General features: G+C 45.3%; 1 protein-coding gene across 2 annotated transcripts in view; it reads left to right on the top strand.

Moving 5' to 3' along the window:
• Positions 1-14,602, top strand: part of XPNPEP1 (X-prolyl aminopeptidase 1) — a 32,199-nt gene extending 17,597 nt beyond the window's left edge. The window contains exons 11-21 of one of the 2 annotated variants that reach the window (XM_074875242.1): positions 3,201-3,290; positions 4,619-4,669; positions 5,788-5,846; positions 6,526-6,603; positions 7,128-7,199; positions 8,991-9,051; positions 9,874-9,943; positions 11,131-11,304; positions 12,186-12,262; positions 12,897-12,995; positions 14,050-14,602. In XM_074875242.1, the coding sequence (XP_074731343.1) occupies positions 3,201-3,290; positions 4,619-4,669; positions 5,788-5,846; positions 6,526-6,603; positions 7,128-7,199; positions 8,991-9,051; positions 9,874-9,943; positions 11,131-11,304; positions 12,186-12,262; positions 12,897-12,995; positions 14,050-14,178 (960 nt within the window). In that variant the 3' untranslated portion in view covers positions 14,179-14,602. Of the gene's footprint in view, positions 1-3,200; positions 3,291-4,618; positions 4,670-5,787; positions 5,847-6,525; positions 6,604-7,127; positions 7,200-8,990; positions 9,052-9,873; positions 9,944-11,130; positions 11,305-12,185; positions 12,263-12,896; positions 12,996-13,092; positions 14,021-14,049 lie in introns of those variants that run through there. The other variant, XM_074875243.1, reaches the window with a different exon arrangement.
• The last annotated feature ends 6,958 nt before the right edge of the window (positions 14,603-21,560 follow it).

Here is a 21,560-nt window from a genome sequence, read left to right as displayed (position 1 = left end):
GAAACTTGCAGAAACTGAAGCAGGGAAGTTCAGCAGGACTTTCGGGAGGGGGTACTTGCCTTCATCTGAGTGTCTGAAGATGGTTCCCCTTATTTATTTCGGTGGCTAGAGGATATCAGGCAATAAGTAATGTCTTGTACCGAAGACAGGAGGGACAGGGCAACAGAGTTGTTGCAGCAGGGAACCTTGTGAGGACATGGATAACCTGCAGGCACTGGTTGTCCATGCAGTGAGTGCATCTGCTGAGGGACAGTTGTAGCATCAGAATAATTTCTGTACAGCTGTACTTGCTCTATATTACCCTTGAATTTGGCTGTCTGGGAGTCCTGCAGTCCACCTAATATTCCAGTAGTCATGAAAGGAGATACTTGGGGAACGACACAGCAGCAACTACAGATAAATAAGCTGATTTCCATGCATCTTGTGTACACCTCTTGTTTGCTAGAGATCACATTCTCTGGAATGCCATCCAGTTTAAAGAGATACCTAGTACCTAACAGATACTATGAGTAAATATGACGGGGAGTTACGGACCAGTGGGTATTTTCCAGATGTTGCCTTGGAAGACCAGACCCGCTGAACAGAATCCATGCTTGTGCTGGGTTACTGAACAGTCCAGGCTTCCTGCCTGAGAATTGCAGGGCTCAGATGAAGGGGCTGCTGAAGGAAGAACTGAATTGTAAAAAGTGTTTGGCTGCAAGTCTGCATTCACCCACCACCAGGTTTCTGCCTGCACCAGGCAGGCAGATATCTCCTGCCTGTTTCATGTATTGCATGGTTGTGCTGTGGGCGTGCGTATGATACAGTCATACCTGTGACAACAGAGCTAACTCATGGGGCCTGAAGGCTTTTTTTGTATACTTTTAAGAGTGGTCTCAGCTTTGTGTCTTCCAAAGGACAAAATCCCAAGAGCAGGGTCTGTGTGTGTATCCCCAGGCTGCCATAGTTTGATACCAGCGTAAATCTCTGCTTAAGATCTTCAGCTCTTATGGCCAAAATAGCAGGAACTATGCATATTTTTCTCCGGTGATGACATTTATTTATGTACCTTAATAACATCATTGTACTTGGTGCATTAGGACAGGTAGTAAAACCAAACAGATCTAGAAAGTTTTGTTGCTTTCACTGTATCCCTTTAATACGGGATGTGGCGCTCTGTGCCTTTGCACTGACTTGAAGGAAATGTGCTGTTTGCCTTGTGTGGGTTTTCTGTGTTTTAAAAACCAGCAAGACATGTACGTGAGCAAGATAAACAGTTTTTTGCCGCTGCTCAGGGTTAAATCTCCTGACCCCGTCAATCCATTTCTAGGTGCAAATGGAATTTTAATACAGAATGCTGACATTTTGCCCGCTCTCTTGTTTGTGGTAGCAGAAAGCATAGAGTCTATAGAGCATTCAGGTTATATTGTTCTTCTTTTGACTTCAGAGTAGAATACCCCTTCCTGTATTTGGAATCAATGGACTAACCCCAGTTTGGGTAAGTTGCTGTAGATGATTCACGCAGAGCATCCATATGGAGAAGTACAGCACGTCCAGCCTAAATTAAGGAATGTAATGAGTTGTAGTGACATTATTTACCCTGTTAGCACTGGAAGTTTTGGCTGATACTGAGTCATTATAGGGCTACATGCCCTCTGTATGCAATGGGAGAGTCCCTGCCTCAAGGAGCTCTGTGCAATAGAAAGCAGGAGAGGAAGGGCTGTAATGTCTTGATTAAAAACCACTTAGTAACTGAGAGAGCCAAAGGTTTCCCAGTTCCTCATGCTGGGTGTTTTTCTCCAACTCTACACCACTTTACACCAGCTGAGCAACTGGTCTAGGGTGCTTTGAAGAACCCCAGTGCTGGAGATCCATCTACTGTCTGTCTCCATCAAAGCCAAATATTGACACTGGGAAAAGTCCAGTCCATTATTAAACACAGATCTGCAAACTCTTTATAGATTTGCCTACAGCTGCATGTAAATATACTTTTCACAGAAGATTAATAGAACCTACCAGTATCTATAAATGTAAGCTAATCTAAGAATCTGACCATTGAGAAGTTTTGCTCTGACTTTGATAAAAGGACTTTCCTGACTTTCTTATGGCTTCTTCAGTACTTTAGTTTCTGCATAATGTAGTGTAATTGTCTTGCTATTTTTAAGAATTTGGAAACTGTAAGCCTGTAGGATTTGTGTGAAATTGGTCTTTGCTGAGGGTCTACCAGGCCTTTCCCATGAATTTGAGTGGTGGTTATTTGTATGCTGGTGCCTTGACAATAGGAAAACAGCACGTTGCTTCATCTGTGCTTGTGTATGTGCTCATGCCATCTCCTGATATATAATGGGTAGAGCAGAGAACTGTGGGGCAAAAGACTTCATTTTTGTTCCTTCTTCTGATGACAAGTGTGACAAGGTTTGGGTTGGTGAATTTCTGAAGACATGCTCAGAACCAGCCAAGCATTCCTGCCGATCTAAGGAGAGCTGATGTTTGGGGAAGTGCACAGTGGTAAGGGATCAGGTACTAGTTCTTGATGCAGGGCCACCCCGTCCAGGCACAGGAAAGCTTTGTCTCAATCCGCTGATGTAAGCTTCTTTCAGAGGTGGACAGTAAGAAAAGCTCAGCTTTGCAAAGGCCTTTCATGTGTCTTGGGGCCTTGATGTGTTTGTCAGAGCTGCTGATCATTAGAAGCGGTGATGCTCAGTGCTGAAGGAGCCAGAGCCTTGAGGAGCCTGCCAGGTTCAACTCCAGTGCTTGGTACCTGGGCTGGGTACCCTTTGCGCACTGCTACTTGGGGGTGACAGTCAGCTAACAAGCCAAGGTGACTTTTTAGGTCTGTTTGCACAGCCTAAATTCCACCTTAATCACTGGGATTGATGTTTCCCATTGGCTGTTTTTCTTCAGTGTACATCAGCAACAGGAAACCTATGGCTCGGACATTGATACGGTATTTAGGATATCCAAATCTTCACCCTGCTTCGTGACAAGCTGTTGACCCTTTCATTCCCTGGATTTCCCTGTGGCTGTTCTTCCTTCAGTCAGGGACTGCTTCTCCTCTGTTTTCCCCAGTGCACTTAACTGACTACTGGCAACCAGTATCTCACAGCGCTGAAGGTTGAGAGAGACTGCCAAAGTACAAATTGTGGCCAGGCTGAGTTATTAAACCTGAAGGATTATGTAGTCTGACTAATCCACAAGTAATCCCTGTCCTTCTGCTGCAGGCTTACCGATACCTCACCCCATATACCCCCATCTGCATTGCAAAAGCTGTGAAGAATGCATCGGAAACAGAAGGCATGAGAAGAGCACATGTAAGTGAAGTCTTGAGAGCCTCCTTGCACATGGCAAGAAGTTTGCTTTATGTTTAGGGAAAGAAACTACATTTTCCTTTCAGTTTTAGTGTTTTGGATTAAAAAGCAAATAAGAATTTGGATGGCAGGATAAAAATGGTTTTCTGTCAGACATCTACTGCTGTTGAAGCAGTTTTTTTGCTTGTTTAATATTCCCTTGGAGTGAAGAACAACATTTGTAATAGTGTGAAGAACCAACCTTGCTCTGTTGGAAGACAGTGCAGACTTGAGAAGTGTTGTTTAGAGTATGGGCCCTCAAAGGGATGTTCTTTCCCCTTTGCTAGTTCTGTTGTCTTTCTCAGTGGAGTCTTCAAATTGTTATCACTTGAATAAACACAGCCTACAGAACACAGAGAAATTCTTCAACACATGGTGCAAAACACAGGCCAAGATACTCAGAAGCAGCCAGTGTCCTCAAAGCACTCTGGTTTTGTGTCATCATCATGACACTCTAGAAATGAGACTGATTTCCCAGGAAGCTTCATGTTTTTGAGCAAAGAAACTGCCTGTGAAACAGGCTCATAGTGGAGCTGAAGTTTTCTCCTGTTTATTTCCTGTTAATTTTCAAGCAGCAGTTTTCAAAACAGGAGAAATGTGCCAGCTAAAGCAGGGCTGGCAATTCTGGACTTGGCCCATATTTTCTGCTAGCTTCTTGGGAACTGCTACTTTCTATTTCAGTGCTTTTCCTTCTCTGCTAGTTAAGGGAAAGTAAACGTACTTGTGCTGAACAGAAGCACTTTGTCACCTGAGCACAAAACTGTGCCTTGCTCTTGCACACTTGTCTCCTGCTCTTGCCCCTGCATGCTGCAAGTATGTAGATAAAAGGAAGAAAAAGGGGGGTCATCAGGTGAGAGAGAAGCCAGAAGCTGTGTGACGGGGACTCTGTGGTGCTGGTGTGCCCAAAGGGCATGTTCCCCTGTTGCATCACTAGATGTGTCATGTGGATACCTTCCACAATCTGAAATGCAAGATCTTGTGTGTTGAAGCACAAGATACTTGAAAGTCATGTGTGCGATAAAGCCACTGTTATGCTGAGTACTTGGTAATTCTTCACAGTAAGATAATTCCCAGCAGTAAAACTTTATTAACATTTATTTAATTGTCCAGATACATTTCCAGTGCTCGTATTAATTACAGGATGTGGAACCTGGGAAGACCTCTTAGATCATTTCTTAGTTTGTTTCTGAAACTTGCAGGTCAAATTCTTTTGCATCAAAATCTGTTTATACTGAGGCTTGATAAATCTTTTTTCTTCTCAATTCTCTTTTCTTGTGCCTCTTTTAACATAGATTAAAGATGCAGTTGCCCTGTGTGAGCTCTTTAACTGGCTGGAGAAAGAGGTAGTGTATTAATTTTTTCTATCTTGGAGTTTTTATTGCTATGTAAAATTCTTCATAAACTTTTTGATAGTCTTTGTAGTGTCTTTGCTAAAAGTGGGGAAACGCGGTTTTATCTGTGTTTGGGGGGGGATTTCAATCATGCTTTTAGCCAAGGCTGAATGATTTTTTTTGAAAACATACTCCCATTCATTTTACGCAAACCAAAGCCAGAGCAGGTGAGAACAGATTTAATATAGAGTTAATACTGTCTTGTGCTGGTTTGGTAGTGTAAATCATGAAATAATATCCAGTTTGGTGCAATACTTTGGAATTATTCTCATGATAATCAGTGTTGTCTGGCAGTGTGGACAGATTTGGCATTTATGAATGGAGAGGTGCAGTCATGCCCATGTGCAGTGAAAATGGGATAAAGACAAATTACTTGCGCTTTTTCTGTGTTAGAAGTATGTAGTGAAGGTGCAGAGTGCCAGGTGTTTGCTTCTTCTGTGCTGCTGCATGTCTGAGTCCATTGACTTTACCTGTGGACATGGCTTGATGACTTCCAGAAGGTGCCTTTTTACATGTCTGAGTACCTCAGGAAGTCTGCCTTGGGGGTTATGAAACCTAGCTCTTGCTCCCCTTTGCCTGTTGTCCAGTCCTGGGGAAGTTGTGTCACTGGTTTTAATTTACCAAATGCCTAAAGTAAAATTATGTCCTTTTTTTTTTTTTTTTTCCCCTGTTAAGTGCTTCCATTTCTGATTTAAAAGCATAAAAATTCTGCTAATACCTTGGGCTGTTGGAGAGAACTGTTTAAGCTTAGTGTAACCTGTCTGTGAAGAGATGTTTCCTTGTGAGATGCTACCTCTGTACATATCTTAGTGAAGTTAATGCAGCCCTAACTGCTCCCTAGTCAGGGTTCAGCAATCCTGCTGTGACCATCTCTGCGTCCTGCTTCTCACATGCCCTGCACAATATTGCTAGGTTTGTGTTTGTCATTACTGAGGAATGAGGACAGAAAACTTGGAAAGAGGCAACTTCAAGACAGGGTTTCATAATGCACAGATGAGGCCCAACGCTTAAGCATATTGAATTTTCTTTTCTTGTGGTGTACTAATTCAACCTACATCTTTGTCCACTAGGTTCCAAAGGGAACAGTAACAGAAATAATTGCTGCAGACAAAGCAGAGGAGTTTCGCAGGTAAAAAGTAAATCCCCTGTGAGGATGTTTTCTGGGTGGCGTTTTTATCCTTTGTTTTTATTTTATTCTTTAGAAATCCAGCTCACTCACAGATATATTTTACCTGTGGACAAACCATTACTACAGGATTTCTTTGAACACTTGAAAGAGTTGGGCAAGAATTGGGTCTCTTGGGAGATACGAGTCCCAGCCCACTGGATCCTATCTGCTTTCCTTTTGAGGTAGCAGTGAGGAGTGCCGTAGGTTAGGACACATACGAGACAGTTGCTTTCTTACCATGGAGGAGCTGATGTAAGAGTGTGATTTCCTCCTCTTCTGATGGAGAATGAGGACTGTTTGTATTGAGAGATACTCCCACGTGTACATCAACAAGACCTCTAGAAATGCCTTTGAGTAAATAAGTAAGAAAGAAGGAATTATTCGGGACATCTCTTTCCTGGGTGATGAATTTTCTGCCTGTAAGGAAAGGGTAGAGATGGAAATCAGGTTTCCACATGGGTGGGAGGATAGGGCTTCGATTTGTACAATTCTCCTACCTGAGTGTGCTTGCCCAGATGGCTTTCAAGGGTAAGGAGAAGTCTGAGGTGTTGTGAAATTGAGGATGGGGCACTCCAGGTGCTCCAGCTGCCTGGTGTGCTCCTCTTGCTTCTGCTGTAGTGATCACAATCTTTTCTTTCAGCCAACAGAAAGACTTTGTTGAATTGAGTTTTGCTACCATATCAAGCACAGGTCCAAATGGAGCCATCATTCACTACAAGTAAGAGAAACACAGCTTCTCCTTTCATCCTTCAGCAAACATAGTTGGAATGAGCTGTCTAGCTTCTTTGTGGAGTCACAACAGAGTACTCCAGGGAGATGTAGTCGCTGTTGATTGCCGTCTTGCTTTATTCCATCAGAGCTTCCACACTTACTAAATAAAGATCTCTCCCTGCTGGCAGCATGCATGTATTAGGATGCTGATCTGCTCAGGGGCCATAGAAAAGGGCTATTTTGGGGGTAGAAGTCTGGGAAGGACGAGTATGAAGTGCAAACTCTTCTGAAATATGTTCAGGAACAGATGTTGAGGGTTTTGCTGGAAGCAATAAAGTTATTCTCTATACTGTAGTGCTGTTTACAGTCCTCAGTATGGTGCCTGGCTCAGCATGTGTGGGATTTCCATCACTGCTACAAAAAATCAGAGCCAACACATCCAAGCTTGCACTTAATATGGTTTCTGGACTGCAGATGTGGACTGGAGACCTTGACACTGTGGAACAAAAAACTTTGTGTTTAACTGAACAGGCCAGTTCCCGAGACCAACAGAACGCTGTCTGTGAACGAGATCTACCTCCTGGACTCAGGAGCACAGTACAAGTGAGTGGGATGAATGGTCCTGAACCGCTACGTTTTCTGCTTCTAGTGACCACTGGCAGGGTCAGCTCACAGTTTCTATGGCAAGCATGGCAATGTGTAGTTTTGAGAGCAGTGCCATTTCACAGAGAGCCTGCTCATTGTATCCCCTCTGGAGGGAGTTTGTGGAATTCTGAATATAGTCAAGTGCATCAGTCAATGGGTGACTGATCCATGACAGGAGGCCCTGAGCTAGGCTCAGGACAGCAGACTAGGGCTGCTGACAAGCCTTGTCTGGAGTAGGGGATGGGATCTAAAAGCACAGTTCCCATCTGAGTCCCATTACCAGTGTGATGGTAGCTGTGCTCTAGCTGGTGGTTCATGTTCCTGTCTATTGCACCTCTGCTCACCTGGGACATTGGTGTGTGAGTTGCAGGGAACAGGGAGCAGGCCTGGCTGCCCTGGTTTACCCTTGGGCTGCCTGCAGAGCAGCCTGCACAGCTCAGTGAGGCACCTGCCCTTCCAGGATCTGCCCTGTGGGCAGATTTGACTGATGTTGAGGTCAGAACAAGGTGGGGCAAAGGAGCAGGACAGCACTGTCCTGTGGTGTTCTCTGCCTTTAGAGGCAGGGTGTCTCATCCCAGTGGCCACTTGGGTCTCAGGTGTGTTTTTGGGAAGGCATCATGTCTGTTGACTCACTCAGTGCTGTTTTGACAGGGCCATTCAGTGGCCTCAATCTCTGCAGCTGTTTACTGTGGAACTCTGCCTCCGTGGAAAATGAAAGAAGTGATGTTTTTAACCAGTGTAGATGAGAAGTGGCTTGTTAAGAAAGATGCAGGACAGGCCTGGCTGCTCCTTTGAGATGGGCTTTGTCTCTAGAGCTATGCCTTTTTGTTATGTCAGTCAGGAAGAGCATTGAAAAGGAACCATACAGGCATCCTTTGATAAGATTTTTACAAGGAGATCTTTTTTCCTCCCCTCTGATGGCCTAATTAACGATTTCCTTAGTGCCACTATGAAAAGCAGCCCTTTGAATACAATATAAGCTGGACCTCAATGGCACTTACCACAGCATTGTGATAGGGATGCTCCACTTGTCCCTGCTGAGAAGTTAAATCGTGAGTGCTTTGTGACCGTAGCCTGTGTGTGCTGGGGAGAAGCGTAGGCACAGGAGTGAGTGTTTCAAAGGGAACTCATTATTTCAAGGCCCTCTGTGTTTTTGACAGCAGGCTCAAAATTATATTTGTAGAAGAACTTAGAGCTGGCTTCTGATGTCTCAGACTAACCCCTGTCCAAACGCTCAATAACTTCTAGAAATCTTAGCACAAGACATCCTGAGGATGAAAGGGACACTATACCCCCTTACACTTCCATCTCATGAGCTGGTAGCTGTCATTTGTGGATAAGTATATGTTTTTAAGCTGCTAATGAATCATCTTCCATACAAATAGACTAAATTTGGCCTTCTCTGTTCTGGTCTCAATGGGCGAGTACCAGTTGCTAAACTTCAAATTAACATCATTTTTATGAGCAGTTTAGATTCTAATTTGCGAAGAGCTTTGGGATGCTTATGGATGAAAGATAACATTTGGAATTGTAAGTCATTATTGCTACATCTGGGACATGTGTGTTCAGGAATTTTTGAGATTAGGAACTGTTACATCATCAGTCTTGTGTAGCACGGAGCAGATGACTTTACCCAATTATGAGTTTGATTGGTTTGCTGCAGCGTGACTGGATTTTCTGTGCCTCCTGACTTCGATCTTTCTTTTTATCCCATCCCTTTGCTTCCTGAATCTTTGTTTGCCTCTGAAGAGATGGTACAACAGATGTGACCAGGACAATGCATTTTGGCACACCATCAGCCTATGAAAAAGTAAGTTGGCATCTCAGTGTGGTTTGCAATCTGACCCTTATTATTAGAGATACTTAAATTAGTCATGTGTCCTATTGCTATGTAGTCAAAGTGCTCTATCAAGTGTCATTTATTTAATAATATGTGACAGCATTTTGATAAACACTGAAAAGGAGGCTGTCAGACTTCAGACTTCCAAAATATAAACTGAATGATTTAGATAATGACACCTTTCTATCTTAAAATGCACCCCTCTCATACATAATAAGAAATGTCTGACAAGAAATAATAAAATCAGCGGGCTGAGGATAAACATTACTGGCTTGTCCAACATGGGAGTTAGGAGAGTTTAATTTAGTGCAAAGCTCAGTGTCTAATGCAAGGCTTGCAGTAGTGGTTTGTGTCTAGTGTACCATATCAAAAACTTATCTGAGAATGTCCGTGTTGGAAATTCAGCAATGTAATTTTGTTTGTTTTAAATGACTTTAATTAAAACTGATTTCATCATTATAGTTCACTCAGTGATGAAAATATGCTGTAGGGTATGCTCAGGAAGTAAAACTACAGCCACAAAGAAAATCAGTCACGTAGGTCAGGTGAATCCTGCTGCTGAACCTGCAGCCTGAGTTTGTGACACTCCATAATTAGTGGAGAAAGATCTTCAGAGTAATTTAAACACTTTCTGCTCATGGTTTGCGTTGACGTTGCCAGCCATAGGAGACCATGAGCAAGTCTTTCCAGTTCCTCTTCAATTTGCTACACGATGCAGTCTTTCTTCCCATTCCTGGGGAAGACAAAGTTTTGCCTCTCCCTGTTTATTTATGACACACATTTCTTTGACAGGAATGCTTCACCTATGTCCTGAAGGGACATATAGCTGTGAGTGCAGCCATCTTCCCAAATGGAACCAAAGGTAGGTTGGTGAGTTGGAGTGTTTTGGTCACAGCAGTGACCTCTGAAGAACCGTTAAGTGATCTGAGAGCAACGTTATGGTTGACAGGTCCAGATGTGTTGGGCAGGTGTTGATGTAACTCTTCCATCGCAACATTTTTGATTCTGGGTTACTGATGTCTTCTCTCTCAGTGTCAACCAGTGCTGGAAATTCTGAGGGGGGAAGTCTGAAGGGTGTTCAGAGTGCTCTGGTTCTAGGGTGATGGTGACTTTCCTCAGTCATGGCACTCTAACACATCTGTGGCCTTTCCGTGCTTGGAGGTTGTCTTTAAGCTTTACTCATGGCCGTGACAAAGCGAGAGGTCACTTTCCACCTTCAAAAGGACTGGCTGATTGTCTTCCAGTTAATGTGGAATCTCTTTTATCAGTGAGCAGCATGGGAAAATGACACATAAAGGAGCTGTTTTGATTTTGTGCCAGAGAAGCTGTGACATACATTCACCCTTGTTGAATTTGTTGCAGAGCTATTTTCTCCCTCATCAGACACCTTACACAAAGATGCCTCTTTTTAGAGTTTGCATTCTTGGATAGATGGGGAAAAAGCAGCTGCGTAGTGGTACGAGAAACCCCAACTGAAAATGGGGGGTGTCTGAACTTGAACATATGGGCTTGGTATTCACATGCAGATAACAGAAATTCTCTGCATTCTGGTTGAAACAATCTGAAATGACTGGCCATCCAGGCAAGAAGTCTGGCTGATTAGTTCACCAAATACAATCGACAGGTCTTCTACTTTGAGTTCACTTAGTGCAGCTACCTTTAAGAGGGGTACTGAATTATCTGTGGGATGTTTAACCACTAGATTATTTCCTGAAAACCCCAGTGAAGCAAACAGCAGTGCAATGTTTCTGTTACAGACCATCTTCTGAAGAGCTGTGTAACAGGAGAGAGAGAGGGGCTCTTTGGTTGAGAAAGGGCTTGAATGTCAGATTTGCCAAATCTGTCCTGGAACTTCTGACAGTCCAATGACTTGTTTTCTTTGGCTGGTGATGGGGTTTTTTTGAGGGGGTGGTAGTGGTTTTGTTTGATTGTTTGTTTAGGGGTTTTTGTCATGTTTTCCAGGTTTGAGCCTTCAGTGTGATTATCAGTGTCTCTGAGGGAGCCTGACTTGATCAGATTCTCTCTCCATGTCTGTCTCTTCCCCTTCAGGTCACCTTCTAGATTCCTTTGCCCGCTCTGCCTTGTGGGACTGTGGCTTGGATTACCTGCATGGGACAGGACATGGAGTTGGCTCTTTCCTAAATGTACACGAGGGTCCTTGTGGCATTAGCTACAAAACCTTTGCAGACGAGCCCTTGGAGGCTGGCATGATCGTCTCTGATGGTATTTAGCATTGGTGATTCTCTCTGGTTACTGGGGGAGGGACTAAGCTCTTTAAAATGCAGAGAGAATAAATCTGGCAATGGTGTAAATGAAAGGAGGGATCATAAGCTCTGGTCCTGCCTCCTCAGCTTGTTATTTTGTCATTTAAGCTCTCTAGGTAAAGAAAGACCCTCATTTTAGCTCTTTCGCCTTCCATAAAGTATCTTTGCAGCCTGGTGCTGCAGGCCTGCTTCCTGCTTTCTACAGCGCAAAGCTCAGCAGAGCTGTGCTGCTGACCAGCCCAGCTCTGGCGTGCTGCCTCCCATTCTGCAGTGGAAGAGCTGGCCACAGTACAAGGTAGACATCAAGCTTTCAGGAGCTCATCTTGGTTTTGCTATGGGCTATTTAAGGCAGCTGTTAAATCTTTACATGCCTTATTCTTCCGGTAGCAAATTAACAGCCTGCTGGGGTTTGCTGAGAGACTTACATTCTTTCAGGGCTGCAAAGCCCTCTCAGGGAATCAGGGGAGCACTCTCTAAAATAAGTATTTTGGGGAAGGGGTTACCCACCTGCTTTTCATAAAGACATTAATATTTTCAGAGTTTCTGATAGTAGGAACACATATACTCTGTGCTCTTTCTTGACTTGCAGGGAGACTCTCTGAGCTCAAGGGCTGTCTGTCTTGTTTCTCTTTTCTTTGAGAACTTTTGCTGTCACCTTGCTCGGGGCTTCTGTGCAGATTAAGTAGAGTCAGAAATTTGTTTGCCTTTGTGGATGCCTGATGTCAAGATTGCTTAGTGACTTCAGTGGACTAAAGCCATGGAGGGGAAGTTTAGCCATAGGGAGTAAGTATTTGCACAGTGCAGCTATGTGGCTTAGTTAATTACTCTCTGTTTCTGCAGAGCCTGGGTATTATGAAGATGGGTCCTTCGGGATCCGAATAGAAAATGTTGTCCTTGTGATCCCTGCTGAAACCAAGGTGAATGACCTGCTCAAGATACTCCTTCCTCCATGACTCACTGGTTGTAAAATTTAAAGTACTGGAACTTGAGGTGGGACCATGCTGCAGACAGTTGAATCCTATCCAAGACTCCTGGTCTCCAAAATCCCGCTTTGCTAATGGGGGCACAGAAGACAGTTCTGCTTCTGCAGAGTTTCCATAGGTTGAATTAAAATGGTTTTTGTCTGGATGTCAAAGACCAGAAGCATCTTTATTCAACCCCTTGGAGTTATTGTTGTAGAGTTGGTTATCTTCTCAAATCGGGATTTTTTTTTCCTCTGATAGAGAGACCTCAGTGACAGTAGAAACAAAACTACAGACAGATTTTAACATTATAATTTTCGGTCTGGCTGGGTTAGCATACAGTCATCAAGCTGAGTCCTGTACAATTGTGATCTGGGACGTGGCCTTTGAAGAGTAACCATTGAAAGAAATAACTAAGGTTTATATTGAGATTCTTTGCTTGAACTATAAGAAAAATGTTATTGTAAGTTGCTACCCTCTCATCTGAATGTTACGTGGGGTGTTCTGTAGTGGTGACATGAGCCAAGGAGTGTCATCCGTCTAGAGCTGTTTCTAAAAATTTACAACCCTGTTTGTCTTTCTGCTGCAGTATAATTTCAAAAACAGAGGGAGCCTGACTTTTGAACCATTAACACTGGTTCCGATCCAGACGAAAATGATTGATGTTAATTTGCTGACACAAAAAGAGGTAAGTGAAACAGTAGGTTTCCATTGCCTTCTTTGCACTAGGACCAGCTTGTTCTGTTCTGTTTACAAGAACCACTGGCCTCTGTTCCATTTCATAGATCCAGAGAGCAATTCTGAGTTAATTTTGAACCTGATCCAGCTTTGAGTGGGAGGGTGGACTAGACGAGCTCTCCAGAGGCCCTTCCAATCTTATTTATTCTGTGATGAAGGCAGCGAGGACCCCTCCGATGATGTTGTTTTGGTAGTTCCCTTGATACGGTATTTGCCGCTATCATCTCTTCTCTTTTCCTACTTCTGCCTTAATTTGCTTCTGTCAGACTATCGTGCTGTCTCCCCAGAGACTTATACCAATGACAGTCCCATGTTGTTGTCTGTATCTACTTGTGTCCAGTCCCATTCAGCCACACCACGTTCTGCAGTACATCCAGACTCTGAGCAGACATCAGTGATACCTGCTCAGCGGCATAATAAATAAAAAAGGAAATAAATACTCTAAACTTTCTGTTTAGATCTCCCACTACCTTCACCGTGAAGTGTTTCATCCTGTTTTTCTATCATACTCCTTATTTTGCCTCAACCCATCCTCCTTTTCTGAATGATAGTCCTATTTGCATTTCCTTTTTCTGAAGAGGACTGTGAAGAGTACCAATATCTGCCGTAAGGTTACCTGTTCAGATCAGTAGAGCAGCTTGTGTCTCAGGGCTGCATTGTGTCAGTTACAAATTTGCAAAGCTATTTACTAGGCTGTGCCAAGGTAGCTCTTCTGACTTGCTGGAGGCAGTGATTTGCAGAGGCTTTAAATACCTGTCAGCTGAACTGAACCTTGGCTCCTCTGAAAACCCAGGATGAATTGCTTCAGTTCCTACCCTCATCAAATTTACAAATCACTTCCATATATGAGAGGTCTGTCTCTTCGGGACAGGATTCCCTCCCAGCCTGACAGCTCAATCCCAAAGACCACAAGGGCCTACAAATGTCTTTGGCTGTGCACAACTTGTAAGGGCACCAACTCTTCTACGTTTATACTGAATGTCATACCCCCTCCCTTTCTCTAGTGTAACTGGGTGAACGACTATCATCAGAAGTGCAGGGAAGTAATTGGAGCAGAACTGGAGAGGCAAGGCCGGCACGAAGCTCTTCGGTGGCTTGTCCAGGAGACGGAGCCTCTCATCAGAGTTCAGTAGCACCACAGTTGTCTGCGGCGTGTAGAACATCAGGACAGCTCGGTGTCACAATAATCTACGTCTTCTTGGCGCTTGACACCACTGGGAGAATGTTCTTCAATAAACCTTTGGAAATCAGGAGGGGTTTTCATGTAGTGTTTCTCTCCCCACAACATGTGTGGGTAATGTGGGGGTAAGAAGGGTTACTGTCTCAACAATTTTTTTTTGCAGAGGAGGGGTTGAGAATAGAAAGCAAACAAAACAAGCATGTTGCCTTTCAAACAGGGGTTTTACTGAAATAATGGCTCTAAGAGGCAATACTGGAATATTTTATACTGTCTGATTTTTCACGTGAAAACTCAGTATTTTTGCATACTCGGGTTCCAGTTGCTAAGATGCTGCCCACACAGCAGGACTGATTACTGAATAAAAGATTCCAACCCGCTCTTTGCTCCGTCTGCCTTCTCTTGCAGTCAGTGATGTGTTGGGTTTGACAGCTTGAAGGGCAAGAACCAGATAATTCCACCTTTATGTGTGCATCAAGCTCAGACAGTGGAGAAATATGTATGGGGCTGCCCTGTGCTAGGCGCTGGGCAGATGTTACGGAGGGGCCTGGCAGGAGCAGTCAGTTCTACCTGTGCTTTGTGACAGACCGTGGAAGGGATGTGGTGACACTCAGCAGAGGTTTGTGTGTGCAGAGCACTCAGGCCACTACTTCTGTCTATTGTTACAACTTACTGAGTACTTGTATAACCCTTGGCAGTGCAGGATGCGCGGGCAGTATCATGAAATTACAGCTCTTCCTGGACACAAAGCAATTATTAAGTTAAAAAGGAAAAGCATACAATAGACAAAAGAAGGCCTCTGCAACTTTGGTTCAAAATCAGCCTGGCCTTGGCCACCAGAAGCCGTGCTCTGGGCTGCCAGGCAGCGCACAAAGGCGTCTAGTGGTAAGTGAGCTGCTGCAAATTAAATACAGGCAGGAGAGCTGCCCCCTCCCCGGAGGGGGAGTGCTCTGCTCTGTGGTCTTCTGAAAAGCACCGTGTGCAGGTGCATCAAAGCATTGTCCATAATGTTACATGATGGGTAAGGATACGTTTACTGCAGGAAGAAGTCATTCTTGACGTTTACACTGGAAGTGTTTTTGATTGACTTCAAGTTCAATGTTAGATCTAAAAAGAGCAATCGGGTAACAGCAACTCAGATTCCTTATATTTTAAAGAAATGTTCCGTGCAGATGGAAATGTTTGTATATGTAATTTTCTTCTCCCCCTCCGCCCAACAAATTCTGAGAGGGAAATGTCTGTTAAATGACTTGAAATGAGTATTTCCCTCAAGAGTTCTGTAAATTTGAAGCCATATCATGTAACTGAACAGAAAAGGAGTGGGAGGAGAAACAAAGTTGCTTGGCCTCCTAGCTATGTTATCCAAGAAGGTGATAAAACAAAAATGCAATAAGCGCTTTAAAAGGTCAGTTTCACACCCCGGCCTCTGCAGATAGGTGTATGTATTTATATGTACAAGTGGTTCCCCACCACCACCTGGAAGCGTTCGCTTTCACCTCAGCTGTCCTGGGAAACCCGTCTGACACACCAACCAGTCCACGGTGTCTCGTGAGTACGTGCTATCGACTAAGATGGATCAGGGAAAACTTTTCTTCCAAAGGTGCCTGTTGCCTCTGCAGGTGCTGACCATGCCACAGGATCAAAGGACAGGCCGGGCATCTCTGAACAGGTCATGCTGTGACAAATCGGGACTTTCCCGGTAAAATCGATGTGTACGCGATGAGGCTGAACGACTGGGGAGTTGTCAGCCAAACGCCACAGCCTCCCCCAGCCCGGTGGGAGACCTCTGAGGCTGGAAGGCAGCTACTCTCCAGGGTGATGGTGGAAGTTCAAGCAGACGACTGCTGGTCAGTCTAGACCCGTGGGGCTGCACTGCTGGCCGCAGGTGCTCCCAGGAACGGTGTCCTGGATGTCCTGGCAAATGCCCAGCCAGGGGAGGTCTCTCCTCAAACTCAAGGGCAAGTGTTTCCCACAGGAAGGCAGAAGAGGAGGATTTCTACCAAACGGTGAAATGACAGCCCGGGAAGCTTTTGTCCTCTTGACCCAAAGCCACCACGGTTGGCTCAGACACCTGGGTGGGGAGGGGGGGCACGACACTGAAAGCAATTTGCTAGGTTTGAATGGCCTTACTAGACCTTTTACCCACCTCGATTCCCTCTTTACTGTCAGATGCCCACCTGGGGCCATTCCCACCCAGATCCCAGAAATTCATGGCTCCTTCCCCTCCCAGACTCCCCTCCAGTGCACAGGGCCAGAGGTGGAGCAATCCAGACTTGTCTCCTTCTCTAGGCACCAGCCCAGAGATCCTCAGCAGATACCTCCTGCCCTTCACTCCCTAGCTCATCCCTCCATGCCACCTTGACTCTGTGGGCTTTTGTTGCAGGGAGCCTGGCACTGTGTCCTGGTCACAACTTGGAGATCTTTACCCCTTTCTCAGATTTGGCACCTCAGCAGAGGGAGACGGGGTGTTTCGCAGGGTGGGGCTGGCTGACACGTATTCCTAACTCTAAGGCATTTGTCTCTCTCCCTGTTCACTCCTTGAAAACACAACTACATTGTACATCCTTTCCTGTCTGAGCTTCAGGTTTCCAGTGGAAATTAAACTTGGCTTCTTTTTTTTATTTTTTCTTCCAGGTTTTGATTTATTCCATCAGTGCCTGCTTTCCCTGGGTGGTCTCTCCCTTCCCTGGTGGAAGAAAAAGTTAAGGAAGAGAGGAACAAGGAAAAGAATGAATAGAAACCAAGTTTCTGTCAGGTTTGGGTTTTATTTTTGTATGAGTGACATACACAGAAATGACCATAAAATTATGCTGTTCAAGTGAAAAGTGTAATTTTATTTGATTTAAAAAAAAAGATTATTTTTTTTCCATAGAGGCTCTTTTTGTTGTTGTTGTGGGAAGGAAGGGGCATTTTCAATAGCAACATGCTTAATGGTCTATTTTCAAGTCATTCATTTTTGCAGTAGTTTTAACCCGGTGGGTGTCTCATAGTTTTAGAGCATGCTGCAAAGCACATTTGTGCTCTTTATACAGCCTCTGTAACAGGGGTGCTCTCTGGGGTAATCCTATCTGGTCCTATCACTTCATCCAGCCCAGGAGCTCGGCAGGTAGTTGTACCTCACCGCAACTGCCCCCACCACCTAATCCTGTTTCTACCCGTGGGACAGGACTTCATCAAATGCGAACCATACTCAAGGTCCATGTGGCAACCCTGATTTATGTCACCAGAGCTCTTCCCTCACTGTCCCCTGCCCAGCTGTTTGTCAATGTTTGTGCTAGAAATCTCCAGCTATGCTGTTACTGTTTGGGGGCTCTGAAATTCTTTGTTTCCCTTGGAATAAAAATGTTACGGAAGGAGACAGACCCTATTTTTCAGTGAGGAAAATCTGCATCGGCTTTACCATTCAATCATGAATCATGATGTGTGCATTGGCAATGTGCCTGTTGGTGTACAAGGTTTTCTGAGGCTAATAGACCATTTCTCCTTGAGCAGAAGGATTCATATTCATTCATCACCAGCAAGAAATGCTCCTTCCCTCCACAAGCCTGGTGACTGCTTGGCTTCTCCACAGTCACCCCTCCTTCCTCAGTCTGAGGGTACTAACTTAAATGTGCCTGGCAGCAGTAAAATCCAGTTGTTTTTTAACTTAAATGGTTCATAACTCACCTGTAATGGAAACCCCACTATTGTTCGTATGACTATTAAACCCATCACTTTCCACGACAGCTATTGGAGCAAGTTTTGATTTACCCCAGCCCAGCCTTAGAAAGAAAAAGAAAACTTCTGAGAACATCATTACTGAGGACCTCCTCAGCAAACCCATCAAACCAGCCTGATGTTGAGGCTGCACACAGTGAATAGTTGCCCAGTAATGACGAGGGGCTGGGGTGTGTTGTGGGGCACGGATGCTTATTCCTGTGATTCCTTTAGCAGATAGCGACAGTGAGAGCCAGGTGGTTGGAGCAGCCAAATATTAAAGCTCTCCCTGGGGATCAGGAAATGACATCTTCTTTCCTTTGCTACTTCTCTGTCACGTGGTGCTCTGAGGTGTCTCCTCTGGGTGTTGTGAGGCTGAGGACAGCATGGAGGACACCCGCATTTTGGAAGATGCTCATGGAGGGCTGAATGAGGCTGCTCAGTCATTCAGGAGACTGCCTAAAACACGCCTGTGTGCTGGCACCTGATGCCTGTGGAGGACCTGTCTTTGCCCAACACTTTCTCCTTTTTACACTCAGTGGGAGTGAGTTGGCTGCTGATGCTAAGGATTATTGCCTTTATTTTTGCTGACTTGTAGCAATTCACACCTCATTCCCAGAGTCCTCTGTCTTCTTTTTGGGGAAGAAATGCAGGTCTGGGCATCTGGTGGGGGTGTCTGGAGATCAGGAGTTAAATAAGTTGCCTGGTGTCACTGCTCTCAGCTTGTTTTACATGATTAGGACAAAACTCCCCATGGCTTTGGACGTAATAAGAAAAAAAAAAAAAAGAAACAAGAGCCTCTGGAGGGTAGAAATATGAACTGGGTTAGTGCTTAATTAAGTTGCTTATTAACAGTTGTGTAGTGGCCTGGAAGAATCTTAATATACCAATTAAAGCAGGGAGCTATCTCCTCAGCTTTCCACCACCTCTGGGGACGCTGTCAAGAACAGGAAGCTTGCAGATCAAGTGCTGTTTACTTTGCTCCTTCCAGCTTGTTAAAAATCATTCTAAATTTGGGATGTGGCAGATGCCCACGGACACATTTGCTTCCGCAAGGCAGTGGAGTGACGTCTGTCTGATGAAGATTAGCATGGGAAAGCAATGGGACCGCAATGCTGTCTGACCCCATAAAACCCCTCCTGTTTCTTACCATTTCTCTGTGTTGCTGCACGAGGAGGAGGGGGTTGGCAGCTCCACGCTGACAGTGGGGCACGTTGGTTTGCACATACAGCCTGGACAGCCGGTGTGGGCTCACAGCACGTGCTTGGAAGGGATGTGCCAAGTTACCCTGCCTGTCTGCTGGCTGTCCCATCACTGTGCCACACCACCCTTCAGGAGCTTGCCAGTCTCCATCGTAAGCTGCAGGGATGGGGGGGTCCCCTTCCAAATGTGCCTCGTGTGGGTGGCCAGAGAGCATGGCTGCTCTGATGACTAGGAACCTTCTGATTTACAGCCAGAAGGTACTTAAGGCCATTTTAGTGCCATTTGCTCAAAAGTCTCGCTCTTCCTGGTTGTTTACCTTCCTGAACATGCTGCTGAGGAGGGGTTGTACCTTCTGCTTCTGACCATCCTGAACAAGATGACCTTGTGCTATTGCTGCACCCAAGCCCCCTTGCTCATCCTTCTTGCTCCAGGAGGAACTCATGAGATGACTTATTAGCAAAATCATAAGAGCTTTAACCATCACATTCCTTGACAACTGGATTTTTGGAAGAAGAGGAAGATACTTAACCCCAGGGTTGGTATGTCAGGTTATGTTCTTGAACACGTGTAATGGATCTTGAATTTGGACAAGCCAAGCTCGGCCATAATGCCCTACAAAGAAAAGACTGAGCAGAATAAGTAGATGAAACCTCACTGTTTGGTGGAGGAGGGGCTCAAGGAGGAGAGGAGCCATCATTCTCCTCTTGTCCAAACATCACGTGGTCTGGACCCCTCCATGGTATCTCTTAGAGGGGGGGAGGCTGCAGGGGGAGCTTGGAGGAAGGAAAGGGCAACCTGATCACTGCAGCTTTCAGCAACATGGCAGGGCCTCTGCAGGCAACCTGGCATTTCATGTGGGAAACAAACAGCTTTCCAGCCACAGCCCTTTGCAGTGGGCTTGACCAGAGGGACAGGGACACTGGCAGAAGGGTCTGAAGGAGATTAATGTTGAACAACCCTGCTGATGGACAAGCCAGTCTGTGGCATCATCCCTCTTCTGCTGGCTGCTCAGGCGAAGGCTGTAGGCAGGGGGTAGGAGAGGTAATAGCAAGGTTTAGAAAAATATGAAGGCAGATGTCTGAACTCCTCTAACAAGCCGTCAGCCTGATGAAGAGGGGACCCCGTGTCTCCCCACTCCCAGCCCAGGGCTTGTTCCAGGGGTGAATATTAGTGCATGTAATGCTGATGGTGATCCTGACCACAAACCCACAGGGAGCACACAGAGCCAGCAGAGAGCAGCCTAAGTTGTATCAACAGACAGAGAACCTCCTTTTTTTAATTTAAATTGCTTATATTTTTACTGGCCTGAGGGCTGGTGAAGGCTGCAGGGGAGTTTGGTTCCTTGTGGCTGCCCATCACCAGCTCTCCTGGGACCACGGGCTTCTGGTGTATGATGTTGCCCCACTTCTGTGATGCACCCCATCTGCAGAGCAATTTCTACACTCGGATGGCATTTGAAGAAAAAAAATCTAATCCCATCCATTTTTCATGTACCTGCCAGTGGTTTACCCTGGCTCCTGGCATCACGGGAGCCTTTTGCCTGCAAAGCCTGAAGATGGGTGCCCTCCCGTGTGCATGCTCAGCTGTGAGCCCTTTCTTGCAGCAGTCTCTGGGGCAATTCGTATGGGCCGGCAACCAGGTGAACAGAGAGCCTGGTGCCTGTGACTGCCATGTACAGAGCTGCATTGGACTGATCCTGCTTAAAAAGCAGTCTGGAGCCAGCATGTTGTAAACAACTCCCAAAACAGAACATTAATCAACGGGAGAGGGTCTACCATAAGTCTTCAATATCCCCCCCATCACCCCAGCATCATGTCAAGCAGCTGTGGCTGGGCATCTCCGGAGCTGGAGCAAGACCCTGCTCGCTGTGCCCCGTCCCTCTGTGCATCCTCTCTCCCGCGCAGATGCTGCTCTCCCCTCTGTGCTGACAGGGGACTCAGCAAGTGTCCTTTGTTTCCATTTGCATTTGGAGCACAACTTCCAATAAACACCACCATGTTCCTCTTGAGGTTTGAATACAACATGAGCTGGGGAATTTCAGGTGAAGGTAACATTAGTTTGGAGCGCCACGGTCTTCTAGGAGGGATTTAAGGAGCTTGGAGGGTTTGTGAGAACGTCTCTGCTCAAATCCAAACAGGCAGCTCGGTAAGTGCTGAATTGAGGAAAGCATCCTCTTCCCCTTGTATCTTATTAATATTTAGGGCTGGGCTTCAATCATTCATTCCTTCAGGGTGTGCTTTTATCATCTCAGTGCTACAGGATTAGCTTGTGCACCTTCTCTGGGCACTCAGAAAAGACCTTTTCATAATATTTGCAAAATTTCATATCTGAGAGGCCTTTTGCAAGAAAAATATATGCAGTCAGAAAAAGCAAAGCTTCCTCATCACCACCCAGAGCTTCTTTAAGATCATGCAGAGCTGAGCCTTCATAGCTGTATGG

This window comes from Strix uralensis, chromosome 7 (genome assembly GCF_047716275.1).
Source record: "Strix uralensis isolate ZFMK-TIS-50842 chromosome 7, bStrUra1, whole genome shotgun sequence".
NCBI lineage: Eukaryota > Metazoa > Chordata > Aves > Strigiformes > Strigidae > Strix > Strix uralensis.
This window is presented reverse-complemented; position numbering and strand designations above follow the sequence as displayed.